Source organism: Arachis ipaensis, chromosome B9 (assembly GCF_059453495.1).
Source record: "Arachis ipaensis isolate K30076 ecotype BB chromosome B9, ASM5945349v1, whole genome shotgun sequence".
Taxonomy (NCBI): domain Eukaryota; kingdom Viridiplantae; phylum Streptophyta; class Magnoliopsida; order Fabales; family Fabaceae; genus Arachis; species Arachis ipaensis.
Genome location: NC_142444.1, coordinates 18,557,037 through 18,572,583, shown reverse-complemented (window position 1 = coordinate 18,572,583; position 15,547 = coordinate 18,557,037). Strand labels below are relative to the sequence as shown.

At 31.9% G+C, this 15,547-nt stretch overlaps 1 protein-coding gene and 1 pseudogene across 5 annotated transcripts; one reads left to right on the top strand and one right to left on the bottom strand.

The window, feature by feature from the left end:
• Nucleotides 1–2,392: 2,392 nt before the first annotated feature.
• On the bottom strand, nt 2,393–4,686 carry LOC107619245 (large ribosomal subunit protein eL20z). Of its 5 annotated transcripts, none has more exons than XM_088500665.1 (5): nt 4,302–4,686; nt 3,877–3,922; nt 3,378–3,604; nt 3,164–3,281; nt 2,393–2,972 (listed from the first exon to the last, which is right to left on the bottom strand). In XM_088500665.1, the coding sequence occupies exons 3-5, from the start codon at nt 3,494–3,496 to the stop codon at nt 2,919–2,921; spliced, it is 291 nt and encodes a 96-aa protein (XP_088356791.1). In that variant the 5' UTR covers nt 3,497–3,604; nt 3,877–3,922; nt 4,302–4,686; the 3' UTR covers nt 2,393–2,918. The 5 variants fall into 5 exon arrangements, with proteins under 5 accessions (XP_088356791.1, XP_088356790.1, XP_088356792.1 ...); XM_088500664.1 differs by having other exon boundaries at nt 4,339–4,648; XM_088500666.1 differs by having other exon boundaries at nt 3,378–3,504; nt 4,339–4,593.
• A 3,044-nt stretch (nt 4,687–7,730) lies between these two features.
• On the top strand, nt 7,731–8,743 carry LOC148543917 (uncharacterized; annotated as a pseudogene).
• The last annotated feature ends 6,804 nt before the right edge of the window (nt 8,744–15,547 follow it).

Below are 15,547 nucleotides of genomic sequence, written 5' to 3'. Positions count from 1 at the left end.
ATAAATTTTGAATAAATATACTAATTATGTTATCTTTTTAATGATATTTTTATTAACAAATTTTCATTTTAATATCATATATAATACAAATATTTTATATATACACATATAATGGTTATATACATTTTTTTTATTCTAGTCGATTGAATTGTGAAAACCCATATTGCTTTGATGACTTCAATCAATTGGGTAACAAGAACAATCGATTGAATTAGAAAAAATCCACATGCCTTGCAAAATTTAATCAATTGTGTAGTAATTCTAATCCTTTTGAATTTTGGAAAATTCAGAAATTCAATCGATTGTGTTGTATGTCCAATCGATTGAATTTACAAGAAACACAATTTCACGAGCGTTTACGAATGTAACAGATTAAGGATAAAATTTTAATTGATTAGGATTGTCAAAATATTTATTACGATTCTTGGAAGATGTAATTCGTTATTGTTTTTGTTCTTAATTATTGATAAATATGATAGATAAATAATAAAATAATAATTTATAAAATAAAAAATAAATTTTATAATTAAATAATATATAAAAGATCAATTCATAATTATAATTAATTAAGCACTATTTAATATTTATTAAAAAATTAAAAAAATATATATGTTGTTATGGGACCATCGATTATATCTTTCAGATAAGCTTCAGTGTGCTTTGTCCCCTGAAGCACGTGCAGGGGTTATTGATTAAATATGGCAAATGTGATCATGATAATGAATTTAAGTTTGAATGATTTTTTTTGTTTTTGTAAAATACTATCTATTTTGGGTCATGTCATATTCACAAAATGGTTATAGTTTTGTTTTGCATTAAAATGCATACAAAGTATTGATATACTTTATATCCATTTTGGTTAAATTCACATACAAAACATAAACAAAATGAAAACGTCCCCATTTAATTTTATAGAAAAAAAAAAAACAAAAAATTCATCACTTGTTAATTAAGGACTAATGTAAGTAGGTTTATCGATTATGTTGTAGGGGATATCACTGCTAATTAAAAAGCAACACAAGAATAATGATTTGCCACCTAATCAATTTTCCCTCCTCATGATAAACGTATACTTTTTGTCTAAAAAAAATTTAAATTTTTAAATTAATTAATACAAAAATAGTTGCAATGTAATTTGCTTAGTTAGGTGATTTAGCATTCAATGACAATATTAATAAATTATCTGGTCTTTGCCTTTAAAATGAGATAATGTTTATGTCATTCTAAAAATTTTTAACTAAAATTTTAAAACAAAAGCTAACACACAAATGTTGAGTTTTTGGGTTAAAGATTGGTGTTTAATGTTTAGGAATTAGAATTTATGGTTCAAGGGATAAGATTAGATTTAGGAATAGCCAAATAGAATCCATGATTTAGAATGATTTAGGTTTTAGATTTTATACATGTTTGGTTTACAATTAAAATTCAGAATTAAGGTTAAGAATTTAGGATTTAAAGTTTATGGTTTACGATTTATGATTTAGATCTAGGATTTAGGAATTACGATTTAGAATGTACAATTTAGAATTTAGGATATACGGTGTAAGATTTAACGTTGAATATTTATAAATAAGTGTTTACGGTTTAGGCGATATACGTTTAGTATTTAAAATATTAATTTAAATAAACCTTTTGAAATAATTATAGAAATTTAGTAGAAATACGATTAGAATAATAATTACTTAGTAATAAAAATTTTAATTAGTAATATATACTTTGAAAAATATATTAATTTATTTATACATGTTAATGTATATACATAATTTAATTCTTTTATATTAAAATAAGTAATTATTAATAAATATTTGAAAGTTAAGTTTAATTTTTCATGTGTAAATAAAAGAAATTAATTCATGAAAAAAGAGAAATTACATTCTATGTGAGTTTAGAAGAATTATTTTAGTGAGTACATAGTCTTTTTGCAAGCTTAACAACTCACAAAAACACTTCCAGAATTCAGTGGAGCAAAAGGGGCAAAATAGGCTATACATTAGTCCTTAATCAACCATTGATGAATTTTTTATCTTTTTTTATTTTTTTCCTATAAAAATGATGTTTTCATTTTGTTTGTTTCATATATGAATTTAACCAAAATGGATGTAAAGTATATGAATACTTAGTACGCATTTTAATGCAAAACAAAAATATAACCATTTTGTGAATGTAACATACTCAAAATGGATAGTATTTTACAGAAACCAAAAAAACCATTCAAACTAGGCCCATCATCATAATCACATTTGATATACTTAATAACCCCTTCACGTGCTTCAGGGGACAAAACACACTAAAACTTACCTGAATATTATCAGACATTGTCCTCAATTCTTCTCTCTACACACTTGTCACACACTACTCTTGACAACAAAAACATACAAGTGTAGAAAGAATCTTCCTAAACTCACCTTTATAAAAACTTTTTTAATAACTTTATCATGTGCCCTAACAGCACATATTAGCTAAATCCATTTAGGGATTACATGCACATAATTCATCAATATTAACTTTACACGTTGAGACACTTTATAGCCTCTGATTCCCAATTCAAGGACATACATATAATACATTAACTTACTAAAATGTGGGTGAACAATCTAAAGATATCTTAGTCGAAATATATTCGGATGAGTTTGCGAGTTAAGGTTTTTGAAGAAAAGGGAGTGGAAATAAGATTTGAGAAATAAAAATTATTCATAGTTAATGTTCGCCTTTCACTCCCCTTCCAAAACCGAAAAATCACAAACGCATTTGGTTTACACAAATTTAACAAGGTCACCGAAGCAACCATATATATGTGTGTGGTTCACCCTTGATTCACCTTGCATTAGCCTTGCCTTCCTTGTGTGGAGACTGATGCTCTATACAGATCTTTTTTTTTCTTCATTAATTGAATAAATAGAGGTTAGCTGAAACCATAATTACAGGAAAATAACCAGTACTGCTATCAGCACAGCAATTGTAAAAACTAGAGCCTGCAAAAACAATGAGAGTTGGTCATAACATCAGATTAGTGGCTCCCATGAGAATATATATATATATATATATATAAAGCAGCAGCAGAAGCAGCTAACAACAAAAATGAAATATACACTAGAAATTAGAGAGGATAGATTGAGAAACAAACTGCTAAAACTGTAAATTCCCTCTCAAGTATAACACTTACAGCAATTGCAGAAGCAGCAAGTCCAGCACGCTCTCTTGGGTCTTTATGATAGTAATTTCCAAAATAGAGAATTGTAGCATAATACCACAGCAATGGGCATGCAAATCCTAACAGAAGACTGGCAACAAAAGTAGGAGATCAGGAAAATATGCAAACATTAGATTATGCAGCCTAAAGAAAATGGGAAAGAATGAATCTGTGCATAATAACTCACGAGAACCATCCAATTCCACAGCCAAAACATGGAAGTGGCTTGTCAAATTTTCCCAATTGTGGATCTTCTGAATCCCTGATTGGAGCATAATCCCCGTTCCCTTGCTCAGATGTATCCATCTAGAGCCCTATGTATATAGACTCAGCTTCAGCAGACTATTTTTCAACTTGTAGCATTAATAATTTCATAGAGGCAAACATGGAAGATATCATAATCTGAAAGGGGACCTGGGAATAAAATGAAGCAGAAACAGAAAATATAGAAACAAGTCATTCAACTAGCAAGTAAAAAAAATTATAATGACAAGTCTTATAGAAAATTAGACGAGCACTGATATATATCATTTCAATTGCATTTCCATCAAGCTATGATAAATTTCCAATAACCAAAAGAGGCTTTCCTATTGTTTCTAAAATGAACAGCTTCTTAGTGATAAACTTTTTAACTAAGCATTGACAAGCACCCTAAAAAATAGGGGGGGGGGGGGGGGAAATAGTACCTATGGAGGAGAATTGGCAGCACATATCACTAAAACCCAGAGGAACCTGCAAATGAACATTGTTAGCATATTGATCCATATATAGATGCAACAGTCAAGGGAAAATCCCCCCCTCCCTCCCAAAAAAAAAAAAAAAACGAAATAAATAAATAATTGATGACATTGGATGCGAAAAACAGCGTGTATTATGCAACATGTATTTCAAGCATTACAGCAAACACATGGCAGACAAAAAAAATCGATGAACATAAAGTTGATGAACTAATAACAACATCACCACAATAAGAAACCCTAAAACTCAACCCAAAGTTGAGCATCATAAAATAAAAATCATGAGAGATTTCAAACAACACAAAAATAAACACGGGAAGCAATAATAAAATTAGAGCTCTAAAGAACTAGAACTACAGGGCCAAAATCTGAACCTCAAAAGAAAAAGATGTGAAAAAAATTGTCTCTGACCGTCTCTGGTGATGAACCTCCCACGGCGGCAGCGAACAGCTCGCGAGGAGGACCAGCTGGTTCACGAGCTTCTTCTCTCGCGAGCGGGACGGCGTGCTGACAACACAGCTTCGCCGGCGACGGGATGATGAACGGCGAGAAAGGGAGGAAGCAACGGCAAAATGAGAGAAATGGCGTGCTAGGGTTTTCTAGTTTGGGAGAGGAGGGTTCTTCTTCTTCCAAGGCTGTGTTTGGTTTTATGATTTTTTCCTGCCACTTTTCTACTCGTTTGGGCCTTAAGTAGTTAAGGGAGTTTAAGTTATCTTTCTTTGACGAAAAGCAAGGAAAAGAATGAACAATAGTGGACTTATTTTGATAGGTACCTTTTTATTGTTTAAAATACGAAAAATACTCGATGATCGTTAGAAGACAACTTTTATATATATATATATATCATGTCACTCTTATATAATAATTGAAATCAAATTTTTTCTTCTAAAATTAATGAGTCTTCGCTTTTCCTTTTTCTCTCATTCTTTTATCTATTCTGTCTCTCTTATATATCATTATCAATAACTAATTATAAATTTAACAATTAAAATATGCAACATAAAATTCTCTAATTCAAATTAAAATTTAAATATTAAAATTAAAATTGAAATATAATTATATTATATTACTAATTTAACAATTAAAATATATCACGTAACTCTCTCTTATTAAAATTAAAATGAAATATTTCTTTCCAAAATTAATAAACTTTCTTCCTCCATTCTCTTATCTATTCTTCCCCTTCTTTATTTTTTTTCTACTTTTTCACTCTATATATAACTTATAATTTATATTACTAATTTGACAAACAAAATATGCTACTAGATATTCTTTAATTACAATTAAAATAAAATCTTTTTCTCTAAAATTAATAATTTTTCTCTATATTTCTCCTTCTTTTTTATCTTTCTCTCTCATTTTTTATCTCTCTCTATATTTTTATTCTATCAAAAATAAAATTAATAAAATAATATAATTCAAATAAATTCATAAAATTATAAAAAATACATTAAATATATAATTAAATATAATTAAAATATACTCTATAATATTATTCACATAAAAAATATATTATTATTATTATATGCATATTTTTTAGTTTTTTTTGTTTAGTTTTAAGTTTTTATTGCTTATCTTTTTAACCTATATTTTTACTTCCCTTTCTTCAAATATTTATTACATATAATTTGAAAAGAATACTAATATTGTGATTAATAATTAAAATCAAGATTCAATTGTTTCAAAAGAAATAATTTTGAGTTAATTTCATAACTGTCAACATAAAATTTTTTTATACTAATATCTAATTATATATATATATATATATATATATATATATCAAAAAAATTTTTAAATAATAAATATGAAAATTAATTATTTTTATTTGTACAACAAACTTAAAACCTAATCAAATGTAAAATTATAAACATTAAATTCTTTCAAGTTTTAGATAATGAATATTAAAATTAATTTTTAGTAAAAAATTAAACTTTCACATGAAAATAATAACTAAAAAGCTTATTATTTGATTTTTTTTTTATCTATGAAGACTCTGATCTTCTTAGCTAACAGGAACTTTTGTCCTCTACGACTTTTTTACAAAAGTAGTTTAGTTCTATAAATCTTATCTACTATAATCTATATTATCAAGACAAAGTCAGCATAGTTTCAAAAGATTTATATTTTCGTAATGTTATTATAGGCAAAAACGCTAGTAATATTTAAAAGCATGAACTAAAAGTGTGTTACTAGATTGTTAGATAAAATATTGAATTAATGATTAAAAATGTTAATTAAAAATAATAAATTCTATTGATTCTTAAAAATTTCTCTTAAAATATTATTAAAAAGAATATTTTATCGCTATTCATTATAATAAAGATAGTAATAGTTGAATTTTTATCTATAAGAGTAAATTATTAAATTAGTTCTTAAATTATTACACGATTTTTAAATTAGCTCCCAAAAAATTTTTTTAATTAAATTTATCTTTAAAAAATTAAATTAGTCATATTAATTATTCTATCACTCCTTTCTCTATTAGCGTTAACAAAAGTTGACCTGACACATTAAATTACACGTCACAATAGAAAACGAGGTCATTTTAAATTATAGAAAAATGAGTGCATCAAAATGGCACCATATCATTGGTTACTAATTCCTCACACACTCACTCAAAAAAACTCTCCATTCATCTAGTGAAAAGCGTTGAGCAGAAGAGGAGGGGAGGCAAGGCGGTGGTGGAGTAGACGCAGAGACAAGTCGGTGATGGAGGCAGAATAGCGCACAACAACGATAACTCTTTCAGCTTCATCAACTATGTCACCTTCGTTGTGCTTATCGCTTTCTCCCTTCGCTCTTCTTGCTAGGCGTCATCAGCTCCCCTCATTGTCGTTGCCAATTTCTTCTCTTCCAATCTCTTTCTTTTTTTCTCGAGTGATTCTCTGGTCCTTTATAATCTTAACCTCAATACAGTCCCTGAACTTAATCCGAATTAATATGTGGATAAACTTAATTTGTTTGTACTTCTGTTAGTAAGTTTTTGCTGGTTGAATTTGTAACGAATTATGAGCTTTTTTAGATTTGTGATAGATGTGTGTCATCATTTGAAATAGAAAAAACAATATATGGTACACACTCTTGTAGGTTGTCTTGGGATTTCTGCACTAAGCAATTTTGTCAAATATGTTGACATACTTGATTGTTAGTGAGCTAGTTGCGTGTACTGTATGTACATGGTGCTAATATGAGGAGTCTGTAGTGTAATTTTATTGTTTAAGGAGTTAGTTAAGAGATTGCCTAGTTAGCAAGTAGTTAAGATGGTGTGAAAGATCTGACTTTAGATATTTATCAGATAGCTAGTGATAGAGAGTAGTATAAATAGTTAACTTAAGTGTATTTGTTCTTTGTAGTTCATTATTCTTATGAATCATTCTTAAATTTTCTCTCACAAACTCTCTTCCTCCTCTATTCTCTCTTGACATGGATCACCAATTTTTTTCTCATGGTGCAGTGAGCGTAGAATCAAGAGTAGCTTGAGGTTGTGATCGAAAGGATACATTTTTTTATTCGAATAGGAGCATTTTCTAACATTTTTTTGGACTTGAATCCTCGAGATGATGAACTCAGATCCAATAAACTCGTTAAGTTCACAAAATGTGAATTTAGGAAGCATTGATTTGCAGAGTTTGGCGCAATTGGTTGCACATATCTATGCGATACAGAACGCAGCCACAAAACTGAATCTGAATCCGTTGATGGATCTGATGAGTCCGTATTACTTCCATCTGGGAGAGAGTCCAGGAGTTCCTCTCATTGCTAAGGTACTCAACCATCAAAACTATCACAGATGGTCTAAGGATATGTGGTTTGCATTGAAGTCTAAAAATAAGGTTTGCTTCATCAACGGATCCATTCATGAACTTGATAAAGATGATCCAAGTTTTAATGCGTGGGATCGCTGCAATACCTTTATAGTATCATGGATTAAACTGTCTCTGAGTCAAGATATAGCGCAAAGTGTGTTGTGGAATCGAAAGGAACTGAACTTGTGGAATGACTTGAAGCGTCATTTTCACCAGGGTGATGTGTTTAGAATTGCAGATCTAGAGGAAGAAATGTTCTTGATTAGATAAGAGGATATGAGCATCACAATGAATTTTACCAGATTGAAGGTTATTTAGGAAGAGCTAAAGAATTTGAGGCCATTACCGAGTTGTGCGTATGATGATGACTGCGAGTGCCTTGAAACGGTGAAGAGATATAGGAAGGACACTTACGTCGTAAGGTTCTTGCGAGGATTGAACGAGCAATATGGAAATGTATGATCACAGATCATGCTTATGAAGAGCTTGCCTGATGTGGAGAGTGCTTTATTATTAATGATGCAGCAAGAGAGACAATCATTAAATCCAGAGAGCTATGATCCGAAAGCTCTATTAAGTGTTGCTGATAAAACGGACTCAAATACCTCTTAAGAGTACTCTACGAGAGACAGAGGTCGTGGATATGGAGCTAGCAGAGGTGCAAAGAAGCTGTGTTCTTATTGTGGTAAGAGTGGCCACTTGGTAGACACATCTACAAGAAGCATGGTCTGCCACCACATTTGAAAGATTTGAAGCGTCAAGAAGTTGCGAAAGTCAACAATATTACTTTTGAGAAATATGAAGTAAAGAATAGCAACACAATTTCATTTTATGAAGATGATGGTGAAGATTCAAGTGAAAATTTTACTCCAGATTAAAAGAAGGCATTACTAGCACACTTGCAACAAAATGGAGCTCAACCAATTCATAGCACTAATCAGGTTTCTAACTCTACAAGAGGTAAAAATATTATAATGACCATAACTTCTCACAAAGGAGCCTCTTGGTAATTGACACAGGGACTACCATTCATGCCACAAATGATCTAAACTTGTTTCATATATATAAGTAAATTAAACCCACAAGAGTAAAATTTCCAAATAAATACACCTTAGTAGCATGCATAGTTGGTACAGTGATTTTTTCAAATTTGTTGTACCTAACTGATGTGTTGTACTTGTCATCATTTTTTTACAATCTAGTGTCAATTTTTCATCTGTTTAATTCCTTAAATTGTCAGTTTGTGATTAATAGATTTGGTTGTGAGATACAAGATTACAAGACTCAGATGAAGATTGATGCAACTAATGTACAAGATGGCTTGTATACAATGAAATCAGAACAAATAGACTTCCTAAAATAATTTACATGAGTATTTTTAGTCATAACAACTAACAATTAGGTGCAAGTATGACTGATATTTCAGCATCTGAACTTTGGCACTTGAGATTGGGCCATGTCCCATTCAATGGATTAAATATAATGCAAAAATTATATCCATCAATTGGTCATATTAATAAAATTAAGTTGATAAAGTCCTGTAATGTTTGTCACTTTGCAAAGCAAAAGAGACTCTCATTTTTCATTAGCAACTCCTACTCAAATGAATGTTTTGATCTAATTCACTTAGACATTTGGGGTCCCTTTGCAACTCCTTCCATAGATAGACACAAATACTTTCCAACAGTAATGGACGATTGTAGTAGGTTCACTTGGACATACTTTTTAAAACTCAAGTCTAAAGCTACTACACTTGTCCCACAGTTCATTCAAATAGCTAAAATTCAATTTGGTAAAGATGTTAAAATAGTTAGGTCTGATATTAGAAAAGAGTTTTAATTGGTTAACTTTTATGCATCTAATGAAATTATACATCAAACCTATTGTGTTCAAACTCCACAACAAAATGGTATAGTGGAGCGAAAGTACCAACATATTTTGCAAGTTGCTAAAACTCTTTTATTTCACTCTCTTGTGTCAAAATACTACTGGACTATGGCATTAGTTCAGGTTGTACAAGTGATTAATCGATTGCCTAGTAAGTTGTTAAATGATCAATCACCTTTTCAGCTCTTGTATGAAAAAGTTGCTAATTTTAAGCATTTTAAAATTTTTAGTTGTTTGGCTTTTATTAGCACACTTCAAGTCAATAGAAAAAATTAGATGTAAGAGTTAGAAAAACTATTTTCTTGGGGTATAAACAAATTGTGAAAGGATATATGTTTTAGAATTTGAAAACCAGGAAAATTTTTTATTCTCGAGATGCTATTTTTTATGAAAATATGATTCCATTTGTTCAATGTATGAACCCTGTATCGGCTACAAGTCAATCACAATCCATCGTCACTAGAAATACTAATGTTCTATATGATGATGCCTTTTCAAATGTTCATGCATATGCAAACCTGCATATTTATAATGCACCCATGAATGCATCACAAAATGACACCACTACCGAGACATCTTTAGTTAGTGATATTTGTTGAATTTGAAGAACTATCTATATTTTAAAGATGATGAATAAACATTATTAATTGAATTAAAAGGCAATTATATGTGTAATTAGTGTGCTTAGTGTGCTGGAAATTAACTTAATAAAAACTAGTCTAAGAAGAAATAAAACAAGCCCAAATGACATCCACCCCACACAAACACAATCATGGCTCAAGATTTACTTGCTACCATCACATATTTCCTTCAAAGATAAAAAGAATGCTTCAGGGATCAAAGAAAGAAAGTGAGCCCAACAAACTAATGAAGCCCAATATTAATTCAAATAAAGCACTCATATCATATATTCAATTCAAAGAATGAGTGGAAGTGAAAGCAAGCAATGTGATAAAAAAACAAAGAAGGAAAGAAAGCAATTGGCCCAAGAACATAAACAAGTCCATATACAAACACAAGCCCAACGGTGGTCAATATTCAAATCTATTCATTCACTTAGATGGTAACTAAGTGATTCAAATTCCATTTCATTTGAACCATTCACTTCACCCCCGAACCAAGATTCTTTCTTCTCTCTCTTCTCTTTCTGTAATGTCACATCACTCTGAAGCAAGAAGAAAGAAAAGAAAATTTCTAGAGTTAGGACAAAGTGAAGAACAAAAAGCAAGCTTCCAATTTCAAGTAAGAAGAGAAGGTCAAAGGAACTATAACAAAAGGGAAGATCTCATTAGGAAGAAAATCACAAAAAGGAGATTTCTCCATTTATGCTTCATCAAGGATTGATGAAAAATTTCTTTGTGTTACAAGCACTGAATTGAAAAAATGAAGAAAGTGAAGTCAATGGTGCTTTGTGTCTTATCAATGGTCAAGAAATAAACTTGGGGCCAAAGTAAAGATGCACGGCCTATATTCAAGAAGCATGAAGAAAAAGATTGAAAGAGAAGATTGAAGGTATGGTTGAATGTCACTGCTTCTACCATCTCTCTGCCCTGTGAATGCTGCTGCTACATCTGTGTATTGGGAGAAGAGAACCAACATGTGCTGAAGCAAGGTTTCAAGCCATGGAAGCTTCACTCCTTTATAATAGGGGTGAACGGCCAAGGATTGAGTAAGGAGTAAGAGCACACGTTTGAGTTCCCATAGCTCTCTGAGCTGTTCTAGTTCTTCTCCTTCGTGGTTCTCATTTTGTATTTTTTTCTTAGCTTAGTCTGTCTGAGTCTCATTGAAAAAAGGTAAACATGGTAAAGTTTGTAAGAAAAATCCAATGAGAGAAAAAAGTTAGTGAGCTAAACTTGGAGAAAAAGCCTAAGCTATTTCAGAAATCCTTTGCAAGTATTTCTGTTTTGTATCATGATCCTGTGGGGATTCCCTTACAAGTTGGGTTAGCACTTTGTTGTTGAAAGTTAGGTTTGAGTCCTAGTCAAGTTCAGATTGGGTTAGAATTTGAACTTGTCCCAGATAGGATTGGGTAGATCCTAGGAAGAATTGGTGAATGTAATTCTGTTGAAAGATAGTGAAATTCCGTCACTATTGTGATGGAGACTAGATGTAGGCTACATTGCACTGGGTAGCCGAACCAGGATACATCTATGTGCCATTATCTATTCTCTTCTCTGTTTCTGGTTCTGCACTATAGGAGACAAAACTGAAGTATCTCCTACCACTTTAAAAGACAAAACCATAATCTATCATGTTTTCTACTTAAAGTTTCTCTACTAAACTCAAGGTTAAAAGCTAAAGAAAATGGAGGCCAAGATTCAACTCCCTTCTCTTAGCCACTGATAACTATCAATAGTAATATCATGCATTACCCCCACTAACATCTCACACATCAACTTCATCTACATTTGATGCACCTATTGTTATTTCTAATTAGTATAACATGCACACACCTAGAAGATCAACTAGGAAAAGATGAAAACCATTACATCTCAAGGATTTTCATTGTATGCAGACCACCTCTGACAAGCCTCACCAATTCTCAATTAGATACCTGATCTCAAACCACATTTCTTATTCACAATTATCACCCTCACATAAAGGCCTTTTCTATTACTGTGCTTGCCTTGCATGAACCTAAACACTATGATGAGGTCATAACTCATTCTAGTTGGAGAGATGCAATTAAAGCTAAACTAGATGCCCTGGAACTAAATAAGACTTGGATATTAACCACGCTTCCAGCAGGTAAGCACACTATTGGTTGTAGGTGGATCTTCAAAAATAAGTTCAAACCCGATGGCATTATCGAAAGACACAAGGCAAGATTCATTGCCAAAGGGTTCACTCAAACACCCGGGTTTGATTACTTTGACACTTTCAGTCGGTCATTAAAGCTACGACAATCCAGATTCTGTTGTATATTGCTGCTACTAAGAATTGGCATGTCCAACAACTAGACGTGAACACTGTTTTTCTCCATGGGAATTTGCACGAGGAAGTTCATATGAAGGTCCCACCAGGTTTATCCATTTTGCAGTCCAATCTTGTGTGTAAAGTGGAAAAATCATTGTATGGGTTAAAGCAAGCAAGTCGACAATGGCACGAAAAGCTATGCTCAAAGCTCTCTTATTATGGATATACGCAGAGCAAGCATGCATGATTATTCTCTTTTCACTAGAACCACTGACAATGACTTCACCACAATATTAGTCTACGTAGATGATCTCGTATTAGCTGGGAACAATTCGGGAGAAATTGAACGCATAAAAGGGTTGTTGGATGATGCCTTCAAGATCAAGGATCTTGAAAAATTGAAGTACTTTATTGGTATGAAAGTAGCTCGAAACAATTTCGGAATTGCTTTACATCAGCAGAAATATATGCTTGACTTGCTCTCTAAGTTTGATATGATTAATGCAAAACTTGTTTCTACTCCCATGGACTACTCTACCAAGCTGTCCAAGGATTGTATAGCCCTTTTCTCGGATGTTTCCTTGTATAGAATACAGGTTGGACATCTCTTGTACTTTATTAATACAAGACCTGACATTAGCTTTATTGTTGGCAAGCTAAGCCAGTGTCTTGACTGTCCCACAATTACCCATCATCAAGCAGCACTTAGAGTTCTCAAGTACCTGAAGCTTGCTCTAGCCCAAAGTCTTTTCTTCCCAACTTCCTCTAATTTGGTTTCAACTGTATATTCTGACTCTAATTGGGCCGGTTGCCCTGATACACAAAAATCTGTGACTGGAACGTACTTCTTTTTGGGGACGGCGTTAGTTTCATGGAAAAGCAAAAAGTAGGTGATTGTACCTTGTTCTTCATTGGAAGCTGAGTATCGAGCTCTTGCCTCTACTATCCGTGAAGCTCAATGGCTGGCATTCATGATAAAGAAATTTTGTATACCTCTTACCAAACCTATTCCTCTTTACTGTGACAGCAGCTTCGCACGTCACATAGCGGCCAATCCTGTATTCCACGAGCGCACAAAGTATATAACAGTTGATTGTCACATCGTACGTGAGAAATCTCATAATGGTTTGGTCAAATTACTTCCTATTAGAACTGATAAATAGGTTGCCAATGTGTTTACAAAACCCCTTTCCCTTGGTCCATTCAAGAGTTGTGTCTCCAAGCTTCGACTGTATGATCTCCATACATCCAAGCTTGAGGGGGTGTTGACATACTTAACAGTTAGTGAGTTAGTTGCGTGTACTGTATGTGCATGATGTTAATATGAGGAGTCTGTAGTGTAATTTTATTGTTCAATGAGTTAGTTAAGAAATTACCTAATCGGCAAGTAGTTAAAATAGTATGAAAGGTGTGACTTTAGATATTTATCAAATAGTTAATGATAGTGAGTAATATAAATAGTTAGTTCAAATGTATTTGTTCTTTGTAGTTTATCATTCTTATGAATTATTCTTAAATTTCCTCTTACAAACTCTCTTCCTCCTCTGTTCACTCTTGACACGGATCACCAATTTTATCTCAAAATAAGTATGTTGTGTAATCCATGTTAGTTTAGGAAGCAAGTTTCCTTTTTGTTTAGGCCATAAGAGTGCACCATGTGACTTGGTAGTATTCAAACCCAATTATTTGATTATTTCCACAATGGTCCGCTATTTTAATCACTCTCTGAAATGTGCATTTCAAGTTCTTCAATATTTGATAAATTATTATTTTTGTGATTTATTTTTCTTCAAAATCTCGTGCCTAGTTAAAGAAAACACTGCTGATAGTGGAATCTTCTAATCACAATACAACAACATAGTGGACAGTTTTGTCCTGTTTTGTTATGCAAACTTGGTTGAGATATTGTTCCTTTGCTCAAGATTCTAGAAGATTATTTATAGGACAAAGCAGTTAAAGTATTGGTTGGTGGATTTGGGTTAGGAAGTGTGATGCGTGGCAGAAGTTAGACCAATTAAGAGATTATAATATAGTAGAACAGCGTTGCGAGTATAGCTCTTAACCAGCAAAAATCTGCCTCATCAATTTAGAAAGGTTGTCACAAAAAGTTTAGAATAAAAAAAAAACTTGGAGTATGAGTCCCAGGTCGTCTCCCAACGAGTTGCTAGAAAGGGTGCTAAGTTATTAATCAGGAGTTTTCCGAGAATTTTGAGAGTTGAATGACAGAAAATAAATAATTATAATTAAGTGCAATAAAAATTAAAAGAAATTTATATTATTCAAAATAAAAAGCCTTGACTGGGGGAATGATTAATTGGAAGTTCTATCCTTGTTAGAATTTTCTCAAGTGTAGTATAAAGAGGTTGTTATTTTCACTTAGTTAACCCTTACTAAATAAAAGAAAGTCAGGTGATTGAGCTAACTCTTATTCGCAAATCCTAGTCCTCTCCCTTAGGAAGGTCTAGCGTTAGTAAATACAGAATTAGCCAACAACTTCCAATTTAACTAACCACTTGAGCATTCCAACTCAAGTGTCTCCTCTTAATCAACCCCCATATCAAGTAGGGAATCTACTCTATTGACATGAGTACCATCTTTGTTATTGGGAGTTTGGAATAGAAAAGAGACATGATAATTTAAAAATAAAGATTCAAATTAATTAAAAGTAAAAGTAATCCTTTGCATTAACAATCCATGAAAATAATCCAATTACCACTCTAAACAAGAATTAAGAATATGGAATAAATAAATAAAAGAGTAAAGAAACAAACTAGAATAGTATCTTCAACGGAGGTGATGACTTTTCAATATCCAAAAGCAAAAGCTTTAAACTAATAAACTATGAATGTAAAGAAAAACTAGAGGAAGAGTAATTCCCTCTCTAGATTCAGATCTAAAAATCTAAAACTATCCTAATGAGAATATGTGAATGTGTCTCGAGTCTCTACATGTTTCCTGGCTTTATTCTATGTTTCTGGGCCGAAAACTGGGTCAAAACTCGGCCCGAAATC